The sequence below is a fragment of the Pseudomassariella vexata genome, assembly GCF_002105095.1.
Source record: "Pseudomassariella vexata strain CBS 129021 chromosome Unknown BCR38scaffold_5, whole genome shotgun sequence".
In the NCBI taxonomy this organism is placed as follows: Eukaryota; Fungi; Ascomycota; class Sordariomycetes; order Amphisphaeriales; family Pseudomassariaceae; genus Pseudomassariella; species Pseudomassariella vexata.
Window position 1 is genome coordinate 2,204,193 of NW_024467960.1, and position 24,553 is coordinate 2,228,745.

The 24,553-nt window shown below is 51.5% G+C and overlaps 8 protein-coding genes across 8 annotated transcripts; 3 read left to right on the forward strand and 5 right to left on the reverse strand.

Annotated features, from left to right (window-relative positions):
* Positions 1-800: 800 nt before the first annotated feature.
* BCR38DRAFT_339259 (glycosyltransferase family 2 protein) lies at positions 801-4,526 on the reverse strand (the record flags this gene model as incomplete). The annotated part of the gene is made up of 2 exons (XM_040855689.1): positions 801-1,252; positions 1,310-4,526. The coding sequence occupies 2 exons, from the start codon at positions 4,524-4,526 to the stop codon at positions 801-803; spliced, it is 3,669 nt and encodes a 1,222-aa protein (XP_040717383.1).
* A 5,338-nt stretch (positions 4,527-9,864) lies between these two features.
* Positions 9,865-12,262, forward strand: BCR38DRAFT_408361 (uncharacterized protein; the record flags this gene model as incomplete). The annotated part of the gene is made up of 2 exons (XM_040858257.1): positions 9,865-11,938; positions 12,003-12,262. The coding sequence occupies 2 exons, from the start codon at positions 9,865-9,867 to the stop codon at positions 12,260-12,262; spliced, it is 2,334 nt and encodes a 777-aa protein (XP_040717384.1).
* Positions 12,263-13,354: 1,092 nt separating this feature from the next.
* Positions 13,355-13,675, reverse strand: BCR38DRAFT_484052 (uncharacterized protein; the record flags this gene model as incomplete). The annotated part of the gene is made up of 1 exon (XM_040863699.1): positions 13,355-13,675. One exon carries the CDS (start codon positions 13,673-13,675, stop codon positions 13,355-13,357), a length of 321 nt encoding a protein of 106 aa, XP_040717385.1.
* Positions 13,676-13,714: 39 nt separating this feature from the next.
* BCR38DRAFT_408362 (uncharacterized protein) lies at positions 13,715-14,121 on the reverse strand (the record flags this gene model as incomplete). Its single annotated transcript, XM_040858258.1, has 2 exons — positions 13,715-13,972; positions 14,047-14,121. 2 exons carry the CDS (start codon positions 14,119-14,121, stop codon positions 13,715-13,717), a joined length of 333 nt encoding a protein of 110 aa, XP_040717386.1.
* A 1,019-nt stretch (positions 14,122-15,140) lies between these two features.
* Positions 15,141-18,290, reverse strand: BCR38DRAFT_456979 (uncharacterized protein; the record flags this gene model as incomplete). The annotated part of the gene is made up of 3 exons (XM_040861988.1): positions 15,141-17,379; positions 17,437-17,885; positions 17,943-18,290. 3 exons carry the CDS (start codon positions 18,288-18,290, stop codon positions 15,141-15,143), a joined length of 3,036 nt encoding a protein of 1,011 aa, XP_040717387.1.
* Positions 18,291-19,078: 788 nt separating this feature from the next.
* BCR38DRAFT_484055 (optic atrophy 3 protein-domain-containing protein) lies at positions 19,079-19,799 on the forward strand (the record flags this gene model as incomplete). Its single annotated transcript, XM_040863700.1, has 2 exons — positions 19,079-19,144; positions 19,200-19,799. 2 exons carry the CDS (start codon positions 19,079-19,081, stop codon positions 19,797-19,799), a joined length of 666 nt encoding a protein of 221 aa, XP_040717388.1.
* Positions 19,800-20,454: 655 nt separating this feature from the next.
* BCR38DRAFT_340338 (uncharacterized protein) lies at positions 20,455-21,261 on the forward strand (the record flags this gene model as incomplete). The annotated part of the gene is made up of 3 exons (XM_040855780.1): positions 20,455-20,554; positions 20,612-20,843; positions 20,937-21,261. The coding sequence occupies 3 exons, from the start codon at positions 20,455-20,457 to the stop codon at positions 21,259-21,261; spliced, it is 657 nt and encodes a 218-aa protein (XP_040717389.1).
* Positions 21,262-22,681: 1,420 nt separating this feature from the next.
* BCR38DRAFT_430228 (uncharacterized protein) lies at positions 22,682-23,916 on the reverse strand. The gene has a single exon (XM_040860024.1). It carries the CDS (start codon positions 23,300-23,302, stop codon positions 23,009-23,011), a length of 294 nt encoding a protein of 97 aa, XP_040717390.1. The 5' UTR covers positions 23,303-23,916; the 3' UTR covers positions 22,682-23,008.
* Between the last annotated feature and the right edge of the window lie 637 nt (positions 23,917-24,553).

Consider the following 24,553-nt stretch of genomic DNA (forward strand, 5'->3'; position numbering starts at 1 on the left):
TTGAGGATCATAGGTCTCGGTGTTAGTGGCACAATCAAGAACCTGTGAAGATGAGCCGAGAATGGGAGTCGCACTCGTTCACAGTCTCCCTCATTACAGCCAAGCAGGTCAAGGGCGGTCGCAGTGTTATGCCTGAGCCTTATCCAATCCTTTGCGAAATGACCAAGAAGTGGTGTCAATGCATGTGTCTTTCATTACAATCCAATCTACAACTCCAAAGCGAGAAACATTTTTCCTGGGGAATAATGGGAAGCACGGACACATCTAACTCTGAACCCTTGACCTGTCATGCAATTCCTCGGACCTTGTGTTGGGCCCAATCAAACACGAGGTTACACAGCGTTGCCGCGTTGCCGTGTTGCACAACGCACGCCCGATCTGCGTGTGACCATTACTCCCTCGCTATCAAGGTGAATTGTGAGTGAAAGAGCTGGCGTGTGACTTTGGAACATCGGCTGCTTAGATATACTCAGTCCTGGTATGAGACTCAGATAGAATAGACTGGAGACTCGTCGTGGCTTCTTCCATGTAGGTTCTGCTACGATTCGTCGGACGAACGGGTCATGATACTCAAAAGAGAAATTGGCAGTAGTTAATCATGCATTAATCATAGGGATGGCTTGCCTGGTATACAATGCACATACTTCATACCATGGAGAAACAATCGACGCCAGCCCCCGTGCCATCATTTTCTATACGCATACCCAAGTACACTGCAGGCCTGCACGCTTCCTATAGCAGAGTCTGCAAAACCAATACAAACCAATGTAAAGCCAAAAACACTATTATCCGCCATTCAATCAAGCATCCGAATAGTATTGCTCGTCGTAAGGGTATCGTTGCGGAGGGACGTCAGGGACGGTAGACCAGCCAGCGCCGCCGGGACCAGCAACGCTTTCTCGCGAACCCCAGTAGTTGTCCTTCAGCCGTCGCTCGCGCTCGAACTCGGCCCAGCGCTTCATGGTAATCTTGCTGCTGTCAAACTCACCCTCGTACTCGATGCCAGCCTTCTTCGTCTTCTCGCCTGCCGTTTTCCGGGTGTCGCCCCACGAGAAGTCGTCAAACTTCCAGAATGCGTATGTGGGCAAGACGAAGTTCCACACGGGAAGCGAAACAAGATAGATGCACATCCAGACGACATATGACCACGAGTGAGCGGTGACCACAATGAGCACGGCCGGGAGGCCTAAGATGAGTCCAAGCAGAACCAGTGGAATGACCTGCGCAGGCTGGTGTACAATTGATATGATGACTATTCGTTACCGTTAGCAGGGACTAGATGACTTGCGGAGATCATGCTTCAACTTACCGACGTAGAAGGTGAAAGCAATGGCAGCAGGAAGAACGAGAGTGCCGATCAGCTCGATGAATATGATAAATTGCATACTGAAGCAGAAGGTACCGCACAGATCTTTCACAAGAACAAGCTCCATAAGGTTGTGGATGGTTGAGTTGATCCATCGTCGTCTCTGGGAGAGCAAAACACTGAATTCATCGGGGACGACAGTCTTGCACACGGCCTGGGGAACGAATACTTGTTTGCGCTTGGGGAATGTTCGAAGCATCAGTGTCGTCAGGTATCGATCTTCACCGAGGAGCAACAAGTTCTTCTTGTGCAGCGTGTCGACCACATTTTCAGAGTAATGTTCGACAACGTCCGGGTTGGCAAGAATAGGCACCCAATAGTTCTGAGCACCTTTGGGAGCCTTGATTCGGTACATGCAGAAGCAACCGGGCAAACAGGTGACTCCGCCGAAAACCGATTCGAAGGCCTTGGACGAATGATGCGAGATGAAGTACTCAAAGACTTGAATGGCCGAAACCCAACTAGCTCTCTTGTTGGCAATCTTGGTTTCACCACAAAGACCCATGATATCGGGATCCCGGACCATGGCACAGAGCATGTGGGTCAGACTGTCGGGGAACACCTTGGTGTCGGCATCGACCATGAGAACAGCCTCGTAGTAGTCGGGCGATATGCCAGTGACCTTCCAGAGACCATTGAACATTTCGAATTCGAGTTCCGTCATGCGCTCATCAAACATAACCTTTTGCAAGAAAGACATGAGGATGATCTGGCTGTCGCGTTTGCCCCGATTGCCTGGCTTGGCCTTGTTCGCCTCATCTGGGGTACCACACTTGACAACGAGCATCATGGGGACCCTTTGCTGTTTGTCAACGGGAATGGCGGACTTGGCGCCATAATCGTAGAACCCAGCATAAATCTTGGCCATATTGTGACGCTTTGAACCGCTGGCCACGGCAACGTACGAAAAGGCTTCCACTTCTTTCGGTGATACGGTGAGGTCCTTCATCATGCCAAGTACAATATCGGGTGTTGTCATGCTTTCGCCCTCACCTTTGATCAACCCATCGCAAATAACTAAGAGTACCTTGTGGCTATTGGGATAATCTGTCATGGCAACCGAGTCCAGAGTCGTACGGAGACCCATTTCTCCCTCGGAGTAGGCAGTAACAAGGCATATGGAGTGAATCAAGGGGAACCCGAAAGGTTGGTAATCCGAAGGCGGCTGTGGTACGACGGCCTCATGGATAAAGCCGGCAGGGCCGTAAACATCCATTGAACCAGGCATAGGGCCCCCGCTGTTGCCGTAGGAATCCGAGTTGATGAAGCTGGAATGACTATCGTTCGTTTGCCTGTACAACGAACCGGGGTGGATAAGAGGACCGGTGGACGCTTGGCTTGCCATAGTCGTAGGTTGAGGACGTCGAGGATTACGCTCAGCACCATACGCTGCTGAGAACCGAGAGGTCGTCGGCAAGAATGTGCTTGCACGCTTACTCGTTCTGTCAGAACCGCCGACGCTGCTGCTCAGGTCGCCCGGCATCCGTGGTGGCGCTTTGTAGATGTCGTTGGACCAATCCTCAATCTGGCGGTTGCGTTTCTTCTTGTTCGCGGTTTGGGACGTCTTGATTGCTGCATACCTGCGGCTGATGAACCACTGAAATATCAATGCTAAAACGAATCTGGCAAGGACCACAGACAGGATGAGTACCAGCGAGACGTAAAGAACCACCTTGGATGCAATGCAGCCAACCGTATCGCCATCGATCGTTCCGACCTTGATGATTTCTTCGAAACACTCGGCTAGTTGCTTATCTTCAGCAGCTTGAAAAGCCCGGGTAACGTCACGGCCGTGGATTATAGCGTTGGCCGACGTATCCCGATTTCTCAGCTCCTTGAAACGGTCCGGGATCGATACCTGCTCCTCGTCAAACCATTTGAGGAGGTCGAGGTCGAGCACATTTCCAGAGTAGACAATCAAGTTGCGGGAGCTGTTCTTGATATCGTCCCATGTGAAGTACACATCACCTGTTCCGCTAAGTTTGAGGTAGAACTCGTCCCGTGCTGTCTGGCTTGTATGGCATGCATAGCCGTTGTAATACTCGGTTGTGTCGTTTGGCTTGGAGGAGCCGTCCTGGTTGAATGGTTTGCAGGGGAAGTACCAAGCTAGTTCATTATTCGAATCGGTGGGAATGCTGGAATTGCTTGCCCGAGTGATGAGGTTTTTGCACTTTCCGTTGACGTTTTGGAACAGAAAGCTGCCATCCTGGCCACCATGCTTCTCCGATAGGTCATACAGAACATTTGGCAGCTTTCCATTGGAGGTCAAGGGTATGCCATCCGCAACAGGATGGACTGAGCTCGACAGGTCATATGCAGTACCATGAAAGATCATGTATCCGGAGTCAACGTCGTTGACATGTAGCCGTATAGTGGAGGAACCACAAACGGCTTGCTGGAAACCGAAAGTTAGGAAACCAACGAAAGCCATGATGAAGAGAATGATGCTGATGAGGCCCATCTTCTCCCTCCACGCTCTTTTCTGTGCCTTGGCCTTCATGCCACAGCAGCCTAGCATAAAGTCAGGACACCAAAAGGTGACAATGGCGCAGTAGACATTCCATATGCTCGGCGGGCGTATGACCTCCTTAGGGCCTTTCCGTTTTGACTCCCTCTTAGAGCCCTTGGAAAGTTTGCCGCCACCCGATTGTCTTCTTCGTTTCGACTTGCTATGTCTGACTTTTTCAGCATCTCCGCTGTGCTTCCTTCTTGGCGATTCCTCGGAGCCGCCCTCAGGTGTTCTGGCTGCTGACACATCGGTAGTTCCCTCGACGTCTTCCACGATAGGATCATTGCCAGTGGATGACGGCAAAACGCTCATGTTCGCAGCATGCTTCCGGTAGTGATAATTGGGGTGGTCCTTGCCAATTTTCCTCCTCTCTGGCCGAACCAAACTTCTCTTTCGCGATAAAGGGGGGTCGTTGGCGTAACCTTCCTCCGGTTCTGGAGAAAGGGGAAGTCTCTCTGTGGTCGTATTAGGATTATTAATAGTATCGGCGAAGGACACTCCTGATGGCGCGCGTTCATGTCCTGGTCTCTCGACAGGATAATACCCTCCTGTCTCGACGTCGGTTGGGCGGTTGCGCCGCGATGGTGACTGACGGTAGGAGCGTCGCTGTTCGTAGGAGGGCCTCTGCCCCGGCCTCTCAGGGAGAGACATGATTCCTGACCAGAGTAGAGTCAGTACACCAACACTACATCGACGGAGACAAGTTGAAGACGAGCGGCTATGAAGGGTCGGTTGCTGGGGAGCACGGACGGAGTGGGCTGAGCCTTCAGCCAAATCTAGAGGTTTGCAAACACGTGTGGGCGGCTATCGCGACTCAGAGGAGTCGGGAGGAAAGTGAACGGTTTGCAGCCAATACTGTATAGTATAGTACGCGCAACTTCGTAGATGGGGAGGATTGCTCAAGAGAGCGGCGACATGGCCGGTCAAAGCCAATGTTGTTTCGCCAGAGAAAGACTACTACTACTCACCTGCTTGTTGTGGTGGGCAACAACTGGGCTGGACTCAGGTCAAGGTCAGCCGAGCTTAAGGGACAATCCCTGCTCTTAGGCCACAGCCTCCGCAACCAAGGCAATAATAACCTGCCAACCAGCCGTGATGCAGTACCTACCCTGGTCGGTTTGTCGTCGCCAAGATCCGGCCCTTGCAACAATACAGGTTTGGCTGTCTATGAATGCAGCAAAAGGGATATCATGATCGAATCGAACGCATTCAGGTTGTTTCCGTTCTGTTCAGTCCGTTTGGGATGTGTAATATGCGGTGCGCGAGCGTTGCAGCGAAGCAGTGGGCACAACAGCAGTGCGCAAAATGGGTCTCGGGTCGGCTTTGTCTCGATAGCGCCCAACAGACCGAGACTGAAGGTCTGCCCCAGGCTTCGTTACAGTCTTTATGTAAAGGCAGTGGGATTATCGACGTGGCCGAGTGGTTCGTGTAGAATTCAGCATGAACGAATGTCGACAAAAAACAATGCTATCAAAACGAGGGAAGCTTTAGAAATCACGATGAATTGGCTTTGGATTGGATGAACTGAGAGGAAGCAACGACAGGAACAGGGGAGATGCGGGTCGAACGCAGCAGGCAGGTCCTGGCCACTGAAGCGACAGGGAAAGGGGCAATGCGCAAATGCAAAAAGTCCGACGGCCTCACCCGTTGAGGTTAAAGATTAACGCTGAGTCACGACTGTACCTCGTACGCGAGCGAGCTTTCGCGGATCTTGTTTAGTCTCCTCGTGTTGGTGGTCTGACTGTGCGAGCCTCGGTGGTCTGTAAGACTCGAAAGACTTTTAGTGCCGTCGGGTGTCTGATCTGGAAACGCCGCCCCGATGTACACTAGTCGACAAGTAGCGATCCATACATAAGCTTGGTTGACCCACGCTCATATCATTAGAATGTACACTTGAAGAATTTACCATAACGACGTCTATCGCAAAAGAAAAGGCCTTCTATTAAAAAAAATTGTATTTACGTAAGTAGCGGTCAATTCTCTACAGTCCATTCAATAATTGAGATAAACCGGCTCTGATATCGTTATAAAAGATGGTGTAGTAATAATCGCTCAGCTGCGCGTTCTATTGATATGAACCTGGACGTGTTGCATAGCATCGTATTCAAAAGGTACTTTGCGCCAACTTTCCCCCGCCAATCACCAGATGCTGTAAGGAAGATCTACGCCAGTGGACAGGGGTGCTTGCTGATTTTTCCAGGGTTTAAAGCACTGTTGGCCTGCCGACCAGAGCCTCTTTCCTCTTCATCTCCATCTCGATGGCGTCAGAATCGGACTGTTGCGGTGATGTCCTCTTTGCAGAGTTCGAGCGACACTGAAATCTTGGAATAGTAGTATGCCAACGTGCGATAGCATGGCGAATTATTTGCAATTTCTTGGGATTCGCCTCCCAGCGCGTTCCATTTTACGCGTGCACATTCCTCTAGAGCTGCTGAAGGAAGAGTTGTCAACTCTGAGCAGGTCTAGACTGAAGGTTTTTGATGCTTGGTGGCTGAAAAGCGCATTCCAGCACAGTGGATTACTGACCCACTCTCCCAACGCCGGCTGGCCTTCTGGAAAATAACTGTTCAACTTTAGTGTTTGAGTATAGCAACGGCCGGAAGGCGGTTTCTGTCAATGTGCTGTACCTGCTATCATGCGAATGAATCTTGCGACAAGGAACAGGTTCGGGAATGCAATGTCACGAACGGCAGCAGCCGAGAGTCTCGGATCTGGCAGACGCAACCCACGCCATGTATCCATCCACATTGACATACAGCCTTTGTACGACGTTTTCTAGGTCCGACGAGCCACATGACTTACAATGGATGGCTCATGCTACATAAGGAATAAATGCTGTAAGTTACAACCGACACTACGCCTAGTGATGAATATCAAATCGGCCATCATACGAACCGAACTATCAAAGCTTCAACTTCCATAGTGGAAGCGGTTCTTCTAATCTAAGTCAATGAGATATTTTAAAGCGGGATATCATATACCATTGCTGGCGTCGCATATACTTCGTTTATGATAAATATGTCAATGTGTATTGTAGTGAAAATGAGCTCATTTTCAACCATACACACTTATATCTAGTCAAGGAGTGGTAGACATAGCAGCTGCTCGATGTACTGCATGAATCCCACGGGTATCATGGAGTAGTGTCTAAAAGTTCACGTAATGTTCACGTGTTGTGGTTCTCGCTCCTCTACTTATGCCTTTCGGTCTTTCTGTGATCGCATTAGGCCACCTGTATTCTCATCTCTCATAATCGTCCTTGTGAAGTTTTGCAAGAGAGAAGGTGGTGGTTACCAAGTAGGCCTTGGGGATTCTGTCATATTTGGGTGATTGCGATGAAATGTGAAAGTCGAATGGATTTCGAATTCGCCAAATTGTCGATGTCTGATTTACGTGGCCCATTGCGGCGCATTATCCTGAGTAAAGCGAATTGAGATTTTAATACGAAGCGTTGCAGCCCTAGCCTTTAGGCTGTAACCAGTCGGATCTCGTGATTGGATGAATAGAGACAGTGAGTGGGAGTACTGGTACGGGCAAAGTTCCTTGCCTGTGTTGGCGCTCAAGTCGCCGCATCGACTTGAGTGTGTTGTTGAATAGCAAAAGCTCTTCGTGTTCGGCTTCGATTTAAGACATTTGAACTCGACCAATGCCTTGATGGTAAGCATGTAGTTTCATTGAGAAATCTCAACATTTTGAGTTTTCAAAGGATTCGTAAGTTTGTACCCATGTCGGACTGCATGGAATATTTCCGACACTTTCGATATTTTTAGTTGGCTGCGGCGACACAAGTAGTTCCAATCCCTCGGGTCTTTGCTCAAGGTTGGGTGTTTCCGCCCGACTGGGCAGCCCTCACGGCGGGCCCTCGTACAGGGAGAATGTTTGTGTGCTCGTACAACCGTTCATCAGGGTTAACGAAGTTACTATGATTGTGGACATCGACGACTTGGGATGAGTTCCGACCGTCTCAAGTCATATTCGGGGGCAGATGTAGGTCGTAGTATACACCAGTCGAAATCTGCTGTTGTTCCTAGCCAAGATGGTAATGCACATGCAGGCAGGGTAGGCGACGATTTGTGCATCTCAAGGGTCCAGACTCCGCTTTTGTGTCTGTTGGTAACATCAGGACCACTGTATAATGAGGAAGTGGCAGTCCTCTCGAGCAACAACATGAGGAGCGCCTAACCTGTCACAGCAAATCCGATGAGTCGTACTTTGTCGGCAGTTGGATCAAGTCCTCAATCGTAATGGCAAGCCTATCAATAGCACCGAAATATGCTAGTGGGCTGGCATATGTATCATACTTCGAGATGCGGCTGAGATCTTCCACAGCACCTTGCCCGGTTCACCACATGGCCCAGTGGGTCAAAACTTGTGTAGTTGAAACCAACAACCTGCAAGCAATAGTCTATTCTGTCGTTGCGCAGGACATGTCGGTTTCGATCGAATAATACACATGACCAGATTGGTAAGGCTGCTCAAATAATCCTGAAGATCAGTTCAGTTCAGTTCACAGAAGTTGACGAACGGTGGTTACGAACTGTCCACTCGTTGGTGGGGCTGTCGATCGTAAGTAGAGCTCTCGCTTTGAAAGCAACCCGAGTACAGACACCCAAACCGACCGGCATAAAAAGAGAGAGATCATCATCGATGGCACTAGTACTGTTGCCAATGAGATCGGCGAAGAGTCACAACACGGCTGAGCAGATAAAATGATACCATTTTGGGAGAGGCTGGTGACAACAGACGACAATGTCTTCGTGCTGAATGCATTGTATCAGAGATAGAAAACAAGGGCCTCCTCCACGCAAAAAAGCCCACATTCCCTTGTACTGTACGAACTACTCCACATCGATACCGCTGCGACACAAATAACGGACAAGCCGGCTGCTGAGACTGATAGCACGTTGAATTCCTAAACTGGCGCGCCGGGCAGGTTGTTGGCGCAGGCTGGCGCGGGACTGACGAGCTGATAGATCACAGATAGAGGCACCATCTCTACTCAATGTCCACGTTGCTCACTACTCTCGTCCTTCGCAGATTATCGTTGCGACCGTTCGTCAATTCCGTCTTTCGAAGAGCGCAATCTTGAAGCTCGATTTCCTTCAATTTGTTATTATTATTAAATACGCCGTAGGCTCGAAGCCCCCGGTACCTCTACCAGTACTCTCTTCAATTTGAGAAGGGGCAGTGAATCAGGCGGTCAGTAAGGGCACGCAAGCTAGCATCGAAGTACATTGAATACCCCAGACAAGAGTACTTAGTTTCGCCAACATTAAAGACGATCTCGAAACCGCATCTCATTGTTTCCTCGTCGAACCTCTCCAAAATCGGTCGCGCACAGGGTCGTTTCATCATCATCCCCGAACCCGTTTTTGACAGCTCGCTCCCCAACAATAGGTCTCGGATTTTGCATCCAGGCCTGGACCAGCCGACTCGTACCGCTAGGGCAGGTACAAACATAGGCACTATCCATGCGCACCTGCAGCTTCCCCCGTTGCCCCAACTCTTGATATTATTCAATCCTGAGCCGTCCGTCATCTTGCCCTTGGCTAGGCCCCAGCGACATCTAGAATTAACGCCAGCCTCGAATTACATTGCCATCGGCTTTGCGCGCGACCAGCTCAGCTCTGCTGTGTTCTAACATTTGCTCAAACATTAGTTTTATTGTTCAGATACCCTGCATCGCTCTGGAAATTTTCTCCCCGTGCCAAACTGCCACTGCTCGGAACACCAAGTCGGATCCCTTCGCTGCAGATCACCTTGCCTCTGCCCCTTTTCACCTTGTGGAGAAAGCAAGGCACCGTGGACGCCAATTGAGAGAAGGGAATCCATCAGAGGGCCGATGCTGAGGAGACGGGCGCAATAACAAGCATATTTGGGTTGCTCTTGCGACTGGGCGTGGCTCAGTGGGCTCAGACGTGGATCTAGGCGCACAAGTCTTGTCTGGTCCGTCTCTTTATCGAAGTTTGACTTCGCAACTCCGGAAGTCATGGCTGCCGTGACGACCACGCCGCCTCCGAACCAGTCCTCTCCGCCCAGATCGGTCAAGCGAATACCCCTGTCTGCCCCAGACCTATCCCCAGAACGATACAGGGGACACGAGTCAAACGAGCATACGTCACCGAAGCGGTTGGTAACTGGTACAATGGCGGAAGCAAGGATGGGAAACGCACCCGTTTCTCCCGTACGACTTAGCTTCCAGCCAGAGAATTGGGCGCAGCCATCCAATGTGAATATCGAGGGCAGTCAACCGCGGGGCCATACGGAAAGAGAATATGCCAAGTCACCAGATGCACCCCCTCCGCTGCCCCCGCCTCACGGTTCTACATATATGCTGGACTCGAGACAACCGCCGTCATCGGTACAGCAGAGCTCGGGCGAGCCGCTGCCACCACCGACGTTCACCGTGGACTTGCCGCACCGAACCGGGGAGGATCAGCACTCAAGTCCTGCAGTCGTCCAAATGAACTCCGGCATGAGACATATGACGGAACGTGGGGAAGGGGCGGCGACACCTGAAAAGGATAGCCAGAGCTACAGTAAAACGTTGCATGGCCATGATCCGAATCGACACAGCCGTGATACCAACACCTCCTCTAGTACACAGCAGCAGACATCTACCACCGAGTCGTCTACGGAAACGAATGCAAGTTCGGTCTCCCAGGATGCATGCGAGAGTACGTTGCTGTCCGAACGGACATCCCAAGAGGACTCTTTCACCGAGCCAGGCTTCCCGGAGGGTCAGTCTGTGCCTCAGCTACATTATCATCACCAGGCAGCCGTTCCGCGTGTCTCGAGTGCGCCCCTTGAAGCGAATGCCCGGAACGCTTCGAATCCAGACCTGGCGGAAGAGGGAACGGCCATAAATCGCCATCTCACCCCCAACTCCTATGGAAGGAGGAGTTCTATGCCCCGACCCCCATCAGCTTACTCATTACACTCAGAGTTGGAGTCTCGGGGGCGATCCCCACACGGTCGAACCCCATCTTCGCAAGCGCGCAGGTCTCCTGAAACACGACCGATATCATATGCAGAGTTGTTGAACGTACCATACCCTCAACCAGCTCCGGCGCCCATCACCTTTGATAACTCTCAGCTACGCAACAATGTTGGAACTAATGCAGCGCTGTTGAGCGCTCAGAAGACGCTCGAGATGTACAGGCAGAATGTCAAGAAGACCAACGACGTTTCGATTCAGTACTCGTTTGCTGTTTTCTTGATATCCACAGCCCAGGAACAGGGATTCACGCCCGAGGAGCCTGCGAGGAGCAAAGTTACTAAGAACGGGATAGACGAGGGGAACCCGTATCGCGATAGCAAGGAGTCATCGCCTGCTGCATTAGTGCGTGAAGCAAAAACTATCCTGACAAGGTTAGCAAACGGCGGTTACCCGTTTGCCCAGTACTATCTTGCCGATGGGTATGCATCGGGCTTGTTCAACAAAGGCAAAGAAGACTATAATGCAGCCTTCCCGCTGTTTGTTCTGGCGGCGAAACACGGCCACGCGGAATCGGGATATCGCGCTGGACTCTGTTATGAATTTGGCTGGGGTTGCCGCAAAGATCCTGCGAAGGCAGTGCAATTTCTGAGAACAGCTGCATCCAAAAGCCATCCAGGAGCCATGACGCGACTCGGCAAGGCCTGTTTATCCGGCGATCTAGGCGAAAACAGATATCGCGAGGGTCTCAAATGGCTGAAGCGAGCAACGGAAACCGCGGACAACATCTACAACGCGGCGCCTTACCACCTCGGTGCTCTATACGAAACTGGCTATGGCGAAGACATCTTCAAGGATGAGGGTTATGCCGCCGAATTATTTACGCAGGCAGCTGAGCTGGGTCACCCCGAGGCCAACTTCCGCATGGGCGACGCCTACGAGCACGGCAAACTGAACTGCCCGCGCGATCCCGCTCTGAGCGTTCATTTCTACACGGGAGCAGCTGAACGTGGTCATCCTGCGGCCATGATGGGACTTTGCGCCTGGTACCTGGTGGGAGCCGAGCCCGTCTTGGAGAAGGACGAAGAGGAAGCCTACGAGTGGGCAAGGAGATCTGCAGACCTTGGTAAGCCGGATTGAATGGTTGATCTCCCCTGGATGTACTATGTAACTAATGCACTTGATTACAGACTATGTCAAAGCACAGTATGCTGTCGGCTACTTCACCGAGATGGGGATCGGCTGCCGACGTGACATATTGGAGGCTAATGTCTGGTATGTCAAGGCTGCAGATGCTGGCGATGAGCGGGCCAAACAACGGCTTGCGGCTATTCGTGCCGCCGTCAGCGGTGGTACCCCGATGGAGGTCGCGCCTCCCAGAAACGCAAAGATGAAGAAAGCCCAACATAACAAAGAGGACAAGGACGAGAAGGAATGTGTTGTTATGTGAAGGGCAGCAACTCAGGAGCTTGAAGGGGACTACAGGCCCAGATGCGTGACGAAACGTCGGAGAGGGTAGGTTCGAGAGAGCTACTATGTGGAGATGAGATTCGGGGGATGAAAAGTCTTCAGGGGCCTATCTTGGATACCAAAAAAAAGGCTCTGTTCGAGACTTGTTTGCGAAAAATTCATATCTTGCTGGAGCATTTGGAGGATACTTGGACTGTGCTTGACCGGACAGGACTACGGGCAGGATATTATTGGGTTTGACCTTATGTTTCCTCAAGGGGTCAAACACAAGATGCATTTGCATATGCATGTGTGCGATTCAGGGCTGAAAAAGAAGAGAGCTGATCGTTGAGCTTTTCTTCTTTTCTCTCTCTCAGTCGCGACACACCTGGCGTTTCTACTCATTTTGCTGCTGCCATTCATGGACGGGGATCAATGGTGTGATAGGAGACGGCACATTCCAACTTTTTCCCCTTTTCCCCCTTTTCTCTTATTCTCGAAGACGATGGAGAAAATTTGTGTTGAGCGAGCATATAACCCACCCCCTCTGCTGTACTACACGCTTATCGTACATACCCGGACTAATATTACGCTGTTGTTGTGTTGATAAATGGTTGCATGTGTGTAAAGTAACCGCACACGTCACCAATTATTGTCAACAATCGCGAGTGTTTGTCAGCTCGTATTATCTTCAGGGTATATCCCAACTAATAATACAGTTCGGCAGGCTCGGGACGAATGCTAAGCTCCCTAGGGTCGACTCTCGACATAAGGTTACTTCCCCGCAATCGGGGAGGCCGTGATGGCTGCTAATTATAGCCAGTTCTGAACAAATCCCAGACTGATACGAGTCAATACCGCATCGACGGCAATTCAGGGGCATGACGGACGTGAAGACTCCAACACGAGAAATGCAGGAATCCAACGCTCGCTTGACCACTTGGCAAAGCGTACGAGAAAAGAATATCCCCTATTCCCCAACGTCATTTCGACGCTCAACAGGTCCTCCTAATCCAATATGCCCCAATCCATGCTAATTCCATTCGTTTCGTGACCGCCAAATGGAACCCACGACGCCAGATCAAAGTGGGTATTATCTCAGACGGAACCTGTCCCCCGGGTCCGCCGCATGTCCCGTCTTGATGTTCCTAGCAAAGTCGACGAACCGCTCCCGGAACTTATCGAAGATATCCTCGTGCACGTAAATACGCTTCATGACAAGCGTATTTCCCGCCATGAGGGCACCGGTTAATTTACTCACGCCCAGGAGCAGTGGCCAACTCCATGTTTCGATAGTGTAGCCTACTCCTAAGGGTATATGGTGGAGCTTCACGATCCGTTCGGAGGTGTCCTCGGGGATCTCGTTGGGGAGGCGTAGCTGTGAGATGGAGGAGTGGAGGCTGTCGAGCGTCATTTACATCTCGATTTCAGCTTTTTGGAAGAGTGTACCCGGTTATAGGACTGGAAGGTCGATGAAAGAGGACCGGTGGGAGGCGAGGGCCGAGGTGAGGCGGATGAGGTACATGGCGCGCAAGACTTCAAATAGGGATCGCCTGGAGGAAAAGACGGCGTGGGCGGCGGAGAGGGCGGATGAGATGTCTTTGGGGGCGGAAATGGGCACTTCGGGAAGGGGAGTCTTGGTGGAAGGGTCAATTCCGTTGTGCGTTTTGGGGGTGGTGGTCAGGCTGTTGTTGATGGTTGTGTAGAAGGTCTGTCGATGGATATGTTATAAGACAAGGTAGTTCTTCTACCATATACTCAGGGGATGGGTTTGCTTTCACTTACGGTAAAGTCAAAATTAGGGACACCTCCATCCCCTCCACCTTGGACTTCAGTCTTCGAAGTATCGCTCGTGTTCATGTTAGCTCAAGTTTCTAATGTATGCTCCATTAATAGTGCTTTGGTCTGTGACCACAAAGCAGTTCGAGACCAAGACAGTCCGTCATGGGAAACCCGACGCTTTATATCGCACATTTACTTACACAAATCCTGCGGGGAAAGGTGCACTTCCCGTCTCGTTCGTGGAACAGATCTATTCATCATCTCGGTCCTCCCTACCCAACCTTGAGCCACCATACGCAAGCTTAATATGACCATACCGTGCAGGAATTACCAGCGTCGTCTACATATCTATACACCACCATTCAGCTTCCCTCCCGTGCTAGCATTTCCCCATGTCCCTCGCATCTGACTCCCAAAAATAAACGGCGCCAGATGCTAACATGTAGCAGGCTGTGGTCCAATGGTCGATATGTCGGGTCTCGATACAGCGAAGACAACTTCGCCGCAATGGATCACAACATATAAATTGTCTCCCTTCACTATCGTGAGCTTGGTTGGCATGTGCATACTCACCTAAGTATTCTATCGTCTTAGCCACTAAGCACCCCATGTATTCAAGTCCACTTCTATAGCGGTAGGTGAGAACCTAGCACTATAATCTACAACTACATATAAGCAAGCCAAAACAAGTCGACGATACCAAGTCGTAGCACACAGCAAAACACGACTACCAATATTGCACCACGATTGCGCCAAATACACAGTTAAAAGGCATATGAAAATGTATTACTCCATACACGTTACACCATGCAATGAACGTATCCCCAGCCCAATCTTCATCGACAAAGGGACCCAAAACGCCTCTTGATTTCTCGTAGACGACGTAGAATCTTAACACCTTCTTCTGTCACTCTCCACTGCTGTGGCAGTAGTCTCTCCTTGATCATAACAATCGCTTCGATTTCAAAGCCCATTTAGTCTATCCGCCTGGGCGTCCAAAAGCACAAGAAGCTTCCGCACCCACTCCCAATGTATTATTCCCCGTAGCCGAGTGTGCTAGGAGTCGGAGCAACAACCAAGCACTGTGATATCAGAATTCAAGCTGTCGGAATCCTCTTTCGCTCCTCAACGTCTTCCCCCAGCTCGTGAGGATTCTTCGGGTCTACCACAGCACTGAAGCGTTCATCGCCCCATCGTGCTCCTATCGTGACCCAAACGTGTTTGCTGGGCCCACTGCGAACCGTCTCGCGACATCCAGTCCACTTGAGTCTCCTTTCCCGACTCATAGCACTGTTACCCATGCCGCCGTTGGTGACCCACTCTTTGACCACGTTCTTGATGAAGTCGACTTTGCGGCGGAAATCGTTCGCCGCTGGTATGCCTTGGAGCATCGGGTTGATCTCGGGACGTTTTCGTGTGGCATTGCGAGTAGGGCGGATAGCAGGCTTGCAGGAAAAATTGAGCAGAGTTTGCAAAGGGTAGCTGAGTACTGCCCGTTCATCGAGGGCATTCTCATCAAGCTCACCCGACGCTGCCAGTCTCTCCGCGGCCTCCTGCGGCAAATGCCAGAAATGGCACCAAGTACCCGTCCCGTCGAGCACGATCTTGGTGTGGTCGGGAAAGTTGAATTGGATGTGGCCGTCGGCGAAGACCCAACAGCCGACGTCGCCGATGCGCTGATAGAACGTCACGACGTCGCACGGAGGAAGATTCGGATCTGATATCGTCGGGATCTGAATATGGCCAGTCTCATCCGTGTTTGTTTCTTGGTCGCGGCCGTAAGCCACCATGTAATTAGCAAACTTCTTCCACAGGATCAGGTGCTCGCGTTTGCGGTAGTCGTGGATGTCCTTGCCGTTAGGCATCTTGCCTGGCGTGCCATCGGCATTGACCCCAATCTTGAACTGCGTAGGATGGACCGAGACACTAGACAGGCCCTCTTCGCCGTTGTTCTCAAAGAATTGGATCGGCTGTGACATTGGCACATACTGGAAACGATCCGCGTACGCTTCATCATGACGCCGCTGACAGTGTCGTTCTGCCTCGCGCACCAGGATACACGATGGGGGAAGCATCACTGACTTCCCCCCTCTCCCGCGCCCTGGGATGCTGCGAAGGACACAGCCTATGCTGCCGTCATTGAGGATGTAGCCAAGTCCAAACTTGTTGGAGTAGTCAACCCACTTGACTACAATGTGTGGCGGTGATGGCGTGGCCGCTTTCCCAACAATAGCCATTGATCTCGAGTTCAGGGCCCTCTCCAACTCGCCTTGAAGCTGTCGTAAGCGCTCGAGTACAACATCGGGCTTCGTGTCTGGGACCGCGAACTGGCGTTCCTTGGGACTGAACAACGTTTCCAAGCTGCTGGACACCGACGGCGCAGAGGGCGGCAATCTCTCCTGAACCTTCTCAACCGTTTCCATTATCGGCTGAACCGTTGTCGTCGGTCTCACCTTCTCCACTGGCTTTTCCACCGGCTTCTCTCTGGGTTGAAGTCGTGAGACAGACACCTGTGTCCTCATGGGGATCGAGTTGGGTTTAGATGCGGCATCTGCGGGTTGCGAGAGAACATTATCCTCCGTATTGCTTCGGGGCAATTCCCGTCTCACACGCGTTCGCATCGTGCTGTTGGCTGTAGGAGGCGCAGTCATCTCGGCCATGGTGCGGGATCGTACCAGCGAGGGCGCCTTGGCTGGTCTACTCTGGGCTCGTTGTTGTGCAGCAAAGCTTTGAGGCGGTGCCTTCAACAGCCCGGAAGGAGCTGCTTGCACCAGCGTTGCTGACTCGTCCTCCGACTTGACGAAAGATTGTGGGGGCAGCATACGCGGAACCTGTTTAAGCTTCTGCTCTCTGCTTATTTCATCGTAAGGTCGGTAGACAATATTCTCAGCAAGTGGGATCATTGGTGTCAATCCAGCCTTCTCCTCCAGTGCAACTTCCCTCCAGGTACTGGTGTAGACCTTCTGAGTGTTGTTCCAAGGTCCCACTTCGCAGGCACGACACATCTCCTTCAGATTGCGCAGATTCTGAGACGCCTTCTGTGGCGTGAGATCTGCCTCGTAGAATTCCTCCATATCTGGCGGGCAGTCACGGAACTGGGGTGTGATGTCTCCGGGAAGCGGGACATATCCTGAGAGGAAGAAATCATGCTGTACGATAACGTCAGGATCCGGTCTCTGATCTGCCTCGACGAGCATGGTAGCAACTATGTCCTTGGCTTCTAGACTGATATACTTATCAGTCTTTGGCCATTCGTAATCGCGATTTCGAGCGCGGCGGTAGATCTCATCCGTCGTCGACGACTGAAACGGCGGTTTCGATGTGAGCATGGCAAACCTGCCAAACGCGTTAGCGATGAACCTTGCAAGTTCTTCATCGTCGTGAGAATCTCACATTATAATGCCTAAGCTCCAGATATCCACCATATGATCATGGCCCTTCTTACCCTTCTCCAGAATCTCGGGTGCGATATAGTTGGGCGTTCCGCACAGCGTCGTGCGACGAATGGTTTGCATGTCCCTACCGGTGACGAGCAACGCTGCCAAACCAAAGTCACCAATTTTGGCGTTCATGTTCTTGTCGAGGAAGATATTGCCCATCTTCAGGTCCCGATGGATAATTCCCTTGGCATGCATGTACTTGATGGCTCCAGCAATCTGTACCGAGTAGAAGCGCACCTCGGGTTCCGTCAGCCCCTTTCGACGCTTGACCATGTCCATGAGCGAGCCGTTGGGACATAATTCGAGAACGAGATATGTGCATCTGTCGTATGAGAAAGCCCGCAGAAATTGAACTATGTTTTGTTGTCGCATCTTGGAGTGGATTTGGAGCTCAGTTTGAAACTGGACAGTTGTGTAAGCATATGATCCTTTCAACGGACCCAGCACCTGGAAACTGACCTTCTGTTCCATTTTTGACGGCATCTTGCTTTTCACAATCTTCAAAGCATGCTTCTTCTTGCTTCCGGGTAATTGTCCCTCATAGCACACAGCAAATCCTCCTTTCCCCAGCATCATGCCAACCTGGTATACAGCGCCATCTTTGCGATCAGAACTCGGTGGTTCGTATACTTGGGACGGAGGCGGAGGTGGGTGCTCCTTATCCTTCTGGGCAACCTTGGAAGCCAGGGCTGCTTTCACCTTGGCGGTTTCGAGGGTGGCTCGAGGCGGCAATTGGGCATTCGCGTCTCTTGGGGACAAGGCATCGGCATCCGTCCCTTGCTTCGTCGCCAGTAGTCTGTCGGCCATCGTTGACAGCGCCGATGCAACTAAGAGCCGAGTATGTGTGCCTTGATCTGAACGGGAACGTAAATATTAGCTCGATCTTCCTATACCCTCCCGTCCCCGAAAGATGAAATATGTCGGATGCTCAATATTGGCAATTCGTCGTCAAATGATAGTCGCAGCCAAAATTTCAGCTGGGGCAAGGGTCGCTCTCCAGACTGCGAACTCTGAGGCTGTCATCGGCAACCTCCAAAGAGTCGTTTTGGCAATCGGAACATCAGGGAAAGAGTAAACAAACCTTAATCTCGGATGTACTTACTGAACAAATAGTTCTCGCAACGGCATCAAGCAAATAGAAAATTGACAAGTGCAACAACTATCGTCATGCAAAACTCGCATCCAGGCCTTCCTGGTAAATCTAGAATTGGTGTTGTGAGGAACGGCACCGCCTTGGACGACACTACGGAATTATCCCAGCGCGTACATGGGTTGCAGTTTCGGAGGTTGTCAGGGAAACCGCCACCCCGGTCCGCCGGCCTTTATCGATAACGCGCCTAAAGTCGTTCTCTTGTCGCGGGTCCGCCGCTGTGGATCATGAATGCGGCCTTCACAGCTATGACTTCAAGGTTTCAACTAATATCTCTACTCTACCTTCTGCAATAAGGCGGCTCAAAGCGATTGATCTCGGTAGCCCACTTAGTTGGCTATGTTTGCCCCTTTTTAGATGCCGCGAACGTCTCTCGCTCTCCCATGCCCTAGCGATCAAGCAACGACAATATCATTAGAAATCAAACCCATGTCCCGCGGAAACGATGGTAGCTTTGCCGTTGTTCAAGCTCGCGAGTCTATTCTTGCGGCATGTCTCCAAATATGGTGCAGTATGATGGTAACTAGGCTTATGCACCATCCCATCATACTGACTCCTGCTTCTAGAATCGCATTAAGCTCCAAGCTCACGAACACCCGGGCTTCCGGCACTTCGCAGCTCGATACGGTCAGACTATTCATCAGCTGAATATGCGCTTGTCAGTCTCGTTACTGAGAAACCCCGAGGCCGAAAGGAAAGCCAAGGAGAAGGCAGAGGCGCCCACTGTGAAGACGGCAGAGCAGATACAGAAGGACGAAGAATACAAGGCGAAGCACGGCCACACGAGGGACGAAGCCCGGGCGAAGCGGCCATCGACTATCTTGAATGTGTGGAAACGGAAGTTTAGACCACTGCCAGAGGAGAAGGCCGTTGATTTATTTGCCGATGTGATTGGTGACGCCTTCATTCTCACGGTCGCTAGTACCATTATCCTTTATGAGTGGTGGAAGTCATCACAAAAGCCGGATCACAACCTCGAAAAGATCAAGGAGCTTAATGGAAAGCTAGAGGAGCTCCAGAAGGAACGTGAGGAAGACCGGGTCCGCCAGGAAAGCAGAGTATTGGCTCTCGAGACGGCACTACGTGGGTTCAAGGATCCCAAGACCCAACAGCCATTGTTGCCTCCGGCCCCAACTCCACCACCTGCGGCGTTGTCGCCTGCATGATGGTGGACAGCGACTTGCGTGTCGGCTCGGATTGCATTCCATGGGCGTTTGCGAGCGGCACCCTCCCAACGAGACTATGTACCCGTACGTTTCATTTCATGGTTGTATGTCGTTTCTGCTGCGTTCTACGAGCCACGCTCGGTGTATCTGGTTGAGAATTGTGAGAAAGGCTCAACATTTCACATTCAATGTATGGGGTAAAAGCACTTACGTAGAAGACGGCTGTGGTTTTATACCACAACGACAAACTCCCATCTGAAACAGATCGAGTTTCCTCAATGTAACTACTGAGACTGGTTCAAAGCTTGCCGGGTTGGTCATTATGTTCGACTGAAAATGTGACCAGGCGGAGTCTGAGTTCAATTTATTTTAGAAGGGTAAAAGTGATCAACAGGAAGGGTAGGTACAGACTGACTGCGCCTGTGGAAGGCACCTGCCAGGGATGGAGACAGCTCGCACCTGCACTGAACTTGCCTTCCCTGCCCAACATCTCAAGTTTGGGTGTCACAAGATGGGGCGTTAAGGTTACCCTGCGTCACATCCAAGAATCTTCAACGCGGCAATTGATGCACAATCGAGTGGGAGTCTATCGGTGTCAAGGTCTGGACCAACAGCCGTCGTCACACAGAGGAAGGTGGTGCCGTCGTTGTCGACTATGGAGACTAATCTAGTCTGTTCCTCAATGCGCAAGCGGCCTAATTGGGCTACCCTCACACGGGCGCTTCTGCAGCAAAACACTGCAAGATGGAAAGGCAGTGCAACCCCCCATATCCCATCTTTCCAGCCACTTGGGCGCTAACACATTCATGCAGAATCCTCCTTTGAAACTCACGACGTGGCCATGCCGCTGTCTCGTGTAGCAGCTCGCGCCGTCTTCCGAGCCATCTTTTTGACGCCGGCAGACATTGGTACAGCCGAGACGCGCACTCGCACTGAGCGGCTGTTCAATCTCAACGGTGGGCAGTATGTGGCCTTGGTCCTTCTCATGGAGAAGCAGGACGAGGGGGAGAGTCCAACAGCTGCGATGATGAGGCTTCAGCTGGAGTAAGCGCTCCATTCTCTCTCCCCCCTTGTTGCAGGCAGCCGCGTCCTTATCGTAGTCAAACTCCTTTTCGCAGTAAGACTGACCATATTCAGACTTGTTGGTGGCTTGGAGATGCCCATCATCCCAGTTGCATCTGTCGAGACCGCTGGAACAACCCTGCTGGCCTTCCATCAGCAACTTAACACCAGTGGAGGATGCCAGAAGCGAGCAGAGGCATCTAGTCTTCTTCCATATTGTTCTGACTCGTATACACTACCGGAGCATAAGGTCAACTTGCTGAGTGATATCACTAGTGGGTTGCGGGATCTTCTGGAACAAGCATCAACAGCAGAGGGGCGAGAGAAACTGGCACAGTATCTTGGCCCGGATGCAGAGCGCGTGATCCGTTTCTGGAAAGAGGAGTATCCGGTGGACTAGTACTCGGTCTACTGGACTGTTGCCGACGCCACTATTTTATATATGGCAACAACGAGCCAACTCAACTTTACTTGGACTTGAGCTCTCGAAACGGACTATCCTCATTGGACGGACGCTCGGCAATGCTAGATTGCACTCTAACCTCGCAGCTCCCATTTGAAGTTGCTGCCTGCACGAATTCAATAGAACCAGAGACTCGCTCGGCGAGTTGACTGCCAAGGTTGATACCGGCATAGTCTAAATATAGTCTCGCTTATATCTGCGGAGGTTATGCGGAGACGGAACACAGCTATTCCAACACACAGCAGCCAACGCTACAAGATGTAGCATTGTATTTGGTCGAGGTCAGAGTTGTCTGACAACGTCGCTTCCAGCTCGAATCTGAATTAACGGAAGACGAGAATTGCGCACGTCTTCATCCGATAGTGACAGCCAGAATAAACATTATTAGATGATTCGGGCATTCCGCCATTTCCGCTGATATTCTACAGGGCGCGAACATCCCGCGCAACAACGGTCAGAACAAGGCTGGCCAAAGAGGTGTCAACTATGTTTTCTCTCTATCAGCTGGCTGACCCTCTATCACTAGCCAGCATCCTGAACTGAGTCGACACTACTGCAATACGTATGCCTGGAGCTGGTGAAGCAGTACAAATCACTATCTCCTTCATCAGCCGTGGCAGAATGTGACTAATGCTTGGATTGTGGAAGCTAGTCGTGTGACGAGATAACTTGGCAGCATTTCATGTCTCCGGCTCACGATGCTAGCTTTAGCTGTACTTACCTCCACTCAATACCATGTGCCATCGACTCGGAAGTGGTGAATGGTGTCCAGCGCCGGGGGTCAACCGGAGGACGATGCCGAAAACGGACTACTCTTCGTGATTCTGTTAGCCGGTAAGATTCGAGTGCACGAAGAAGAAGGCGGCCCAAATGCCGGGCTGACTCGTAGCGTCGGGCTTTATATGGCACAATTCGTCTTCGGCCGGCGCGTTATCAATCACACTTCCTGCCAATGCAGCCCACAGAGTTGGATGAACCACTAGAACGCTGAAGAAGCATAGCGATGAGACTACAGCCGTCAGTCTCCCTTTATGTGGAGAAAGTCCCCAGCCACACAGTCGTTGCGGTTCGTTAATCATTCTGGATGGTTACATCTGCCAAGTTTCCCATGTGGCTTCCTCACGCGAGTCCAATAGAAGTCATCGAACAACCGCCGACACAAATAAACTCAATAAACTAACGTAAGCTGGTGGCACACCCGTTACACCGCAACCTCTCGCATCTACTGTTTGGTATGCATCCCATCAGCTCCGTTCGGCTCGCTTACCTCGCCAGATCGGGACTACCAAGAGGAAATATAACCAACCAACCAGCCCCCAGCACCAAGGCTCGGATACAGTCGAATTCGTCAGCTTGTCGTGGAAGCCGCACGAGGCACTAACGCGTGGTGACAAAGACTTCAACTCATCACGGCATACGTTGGCCTTGACACTTGATATCACGGACTCATCTCATCACAATCCTTCAGTTGGGTGCCGAAATCATGAAATGGGCCAAGCATTGGTGCTTCTCACCTTGCGTCTTGGGTGTTTCTCACGGCGCAGAGAAAGTCATGCAAATCTTTAAGGAACACTTGATTTCGGCCAGTTTCATGACTCGATGCGACTCTCCACTTTGGATGCACATCATTCCGCTCGATGGCAAACGAAACCTGCAGCAGACATCAATGCTGGTGCTCCCCTAATCACGAAGCGGGCTTTGCGATCCACTCTGACACTTTTGGGATCGTTCTCCCACTTGAACACGCTTCGCAATTGTAGTTTTTCTGTCCCGGTTGATGATGAGACAAGGACGAACAAGCCCATCCTGGGAAAGAAGTAACTGTCATCCAGACTATGCAAAGTCTGTTTTTGAAGGATCTCGTCACCCTTTTCAGCACCTCGCATCGTAGACGGTTTAGTGTGCAGACCCATGCACTACTTAGGTAGGCTCGGATGATGCGGCATCCCTGGACGCCCCGGCCGGTACCACAGTACATGTTTGGACCGTTCCAAACCCAATCTGCCTCAGCATCGTCACTTGCGAAACTTGTCGGGCCTGATCGACCCCGTGGCGGTGTCGCAGATTTTCAGATGGCATGAACATCTGAAATTTGTCGTTGTCTGAAGTTCCACTACGAGGCCACAACGGGCGAACGCTCTGGAGTTAAGCTGGGCACCGAAAAGGAAGAAAGAAAAGAAAAAGTTCCCACTCAGCGCAGCTGGATTTGAGGGCCGAGGAGGTTGGCGAGGTGAGACATGTCTGCCTCCACCACTCGCCCCCCCACTCCTCGAGTCACCATGACCACACACCCTGCTTAGTTAGACTGCTGGGTTGTGCGAGGTTCTAGAAAGCACGCACCACCACTGCAGGACGAGGTCGACCTTATTTTCTCCGACGCCTAATATCTATCATACAATGGGACGCAGTCGACGAGTGCCGATAATATCTGGCTTTCAAGGCAGATGTGGCATTGCAACGGTCACCGGGCGGGAAGCATTGTTATTTTTATTATTAACAACCCAGACATGCGACGGACTCCAGCCCCCCAGCGGCAGGCAACTGTCAATTATCGAACGAAGCAGTCAATCAACAGCACAGACGAATCGCCGGCCAAGTAGAGAAGGTACCTCGTCCTGTTGTGGCAATTGGCCCCCCCTGTAGCGGCAGACGCGGATGGGGGACCGGCCCCTGTCAGGAGTCTGTACTAGAGCCCCTGATTGGCTGCCAAGGTGACATCTAACCGCCCGTGCAGCCCAATCACAGACTTTCGCATCTGTTCTATTCTCGATATCCACGTCTATGGCCGAATCTCCTCTTACCCAATAACTTTATGCTGCAGTATGTTAAGCATCCGCCCATACTCGTACACGCCGGCCGCCGCGACGGCGTCCAAGAATCCCCCAAGAGCCTGCAGGTCCAATTGACACCAATGCCTCTCTGTACCCGCCCCGCCCGTCTGGGGGCTTTATGCATATCCCCCCTCTGTCTGCACATCATGAGGCCCGTCCGAACCGCTGCGCTTCCCTCGGAAAGACCTAGCAGGCCAAGTCGTGGCCCGCAACGTGCCCCGTTTTGCAGAGTCTTGCCCCATGTATTGGTTGCTCGTGGTTGAATGGCGGTCTCGGCCATGGCTGATGAGACTGTACTTGTTCCCACGCCTGTCACTTCTTAAAACTCGCATGCCTCCGCATGTTTGACGATCTACCGTTCCGTAATTGAAGAAACCTCCTTGTTGCCTCATACGTTA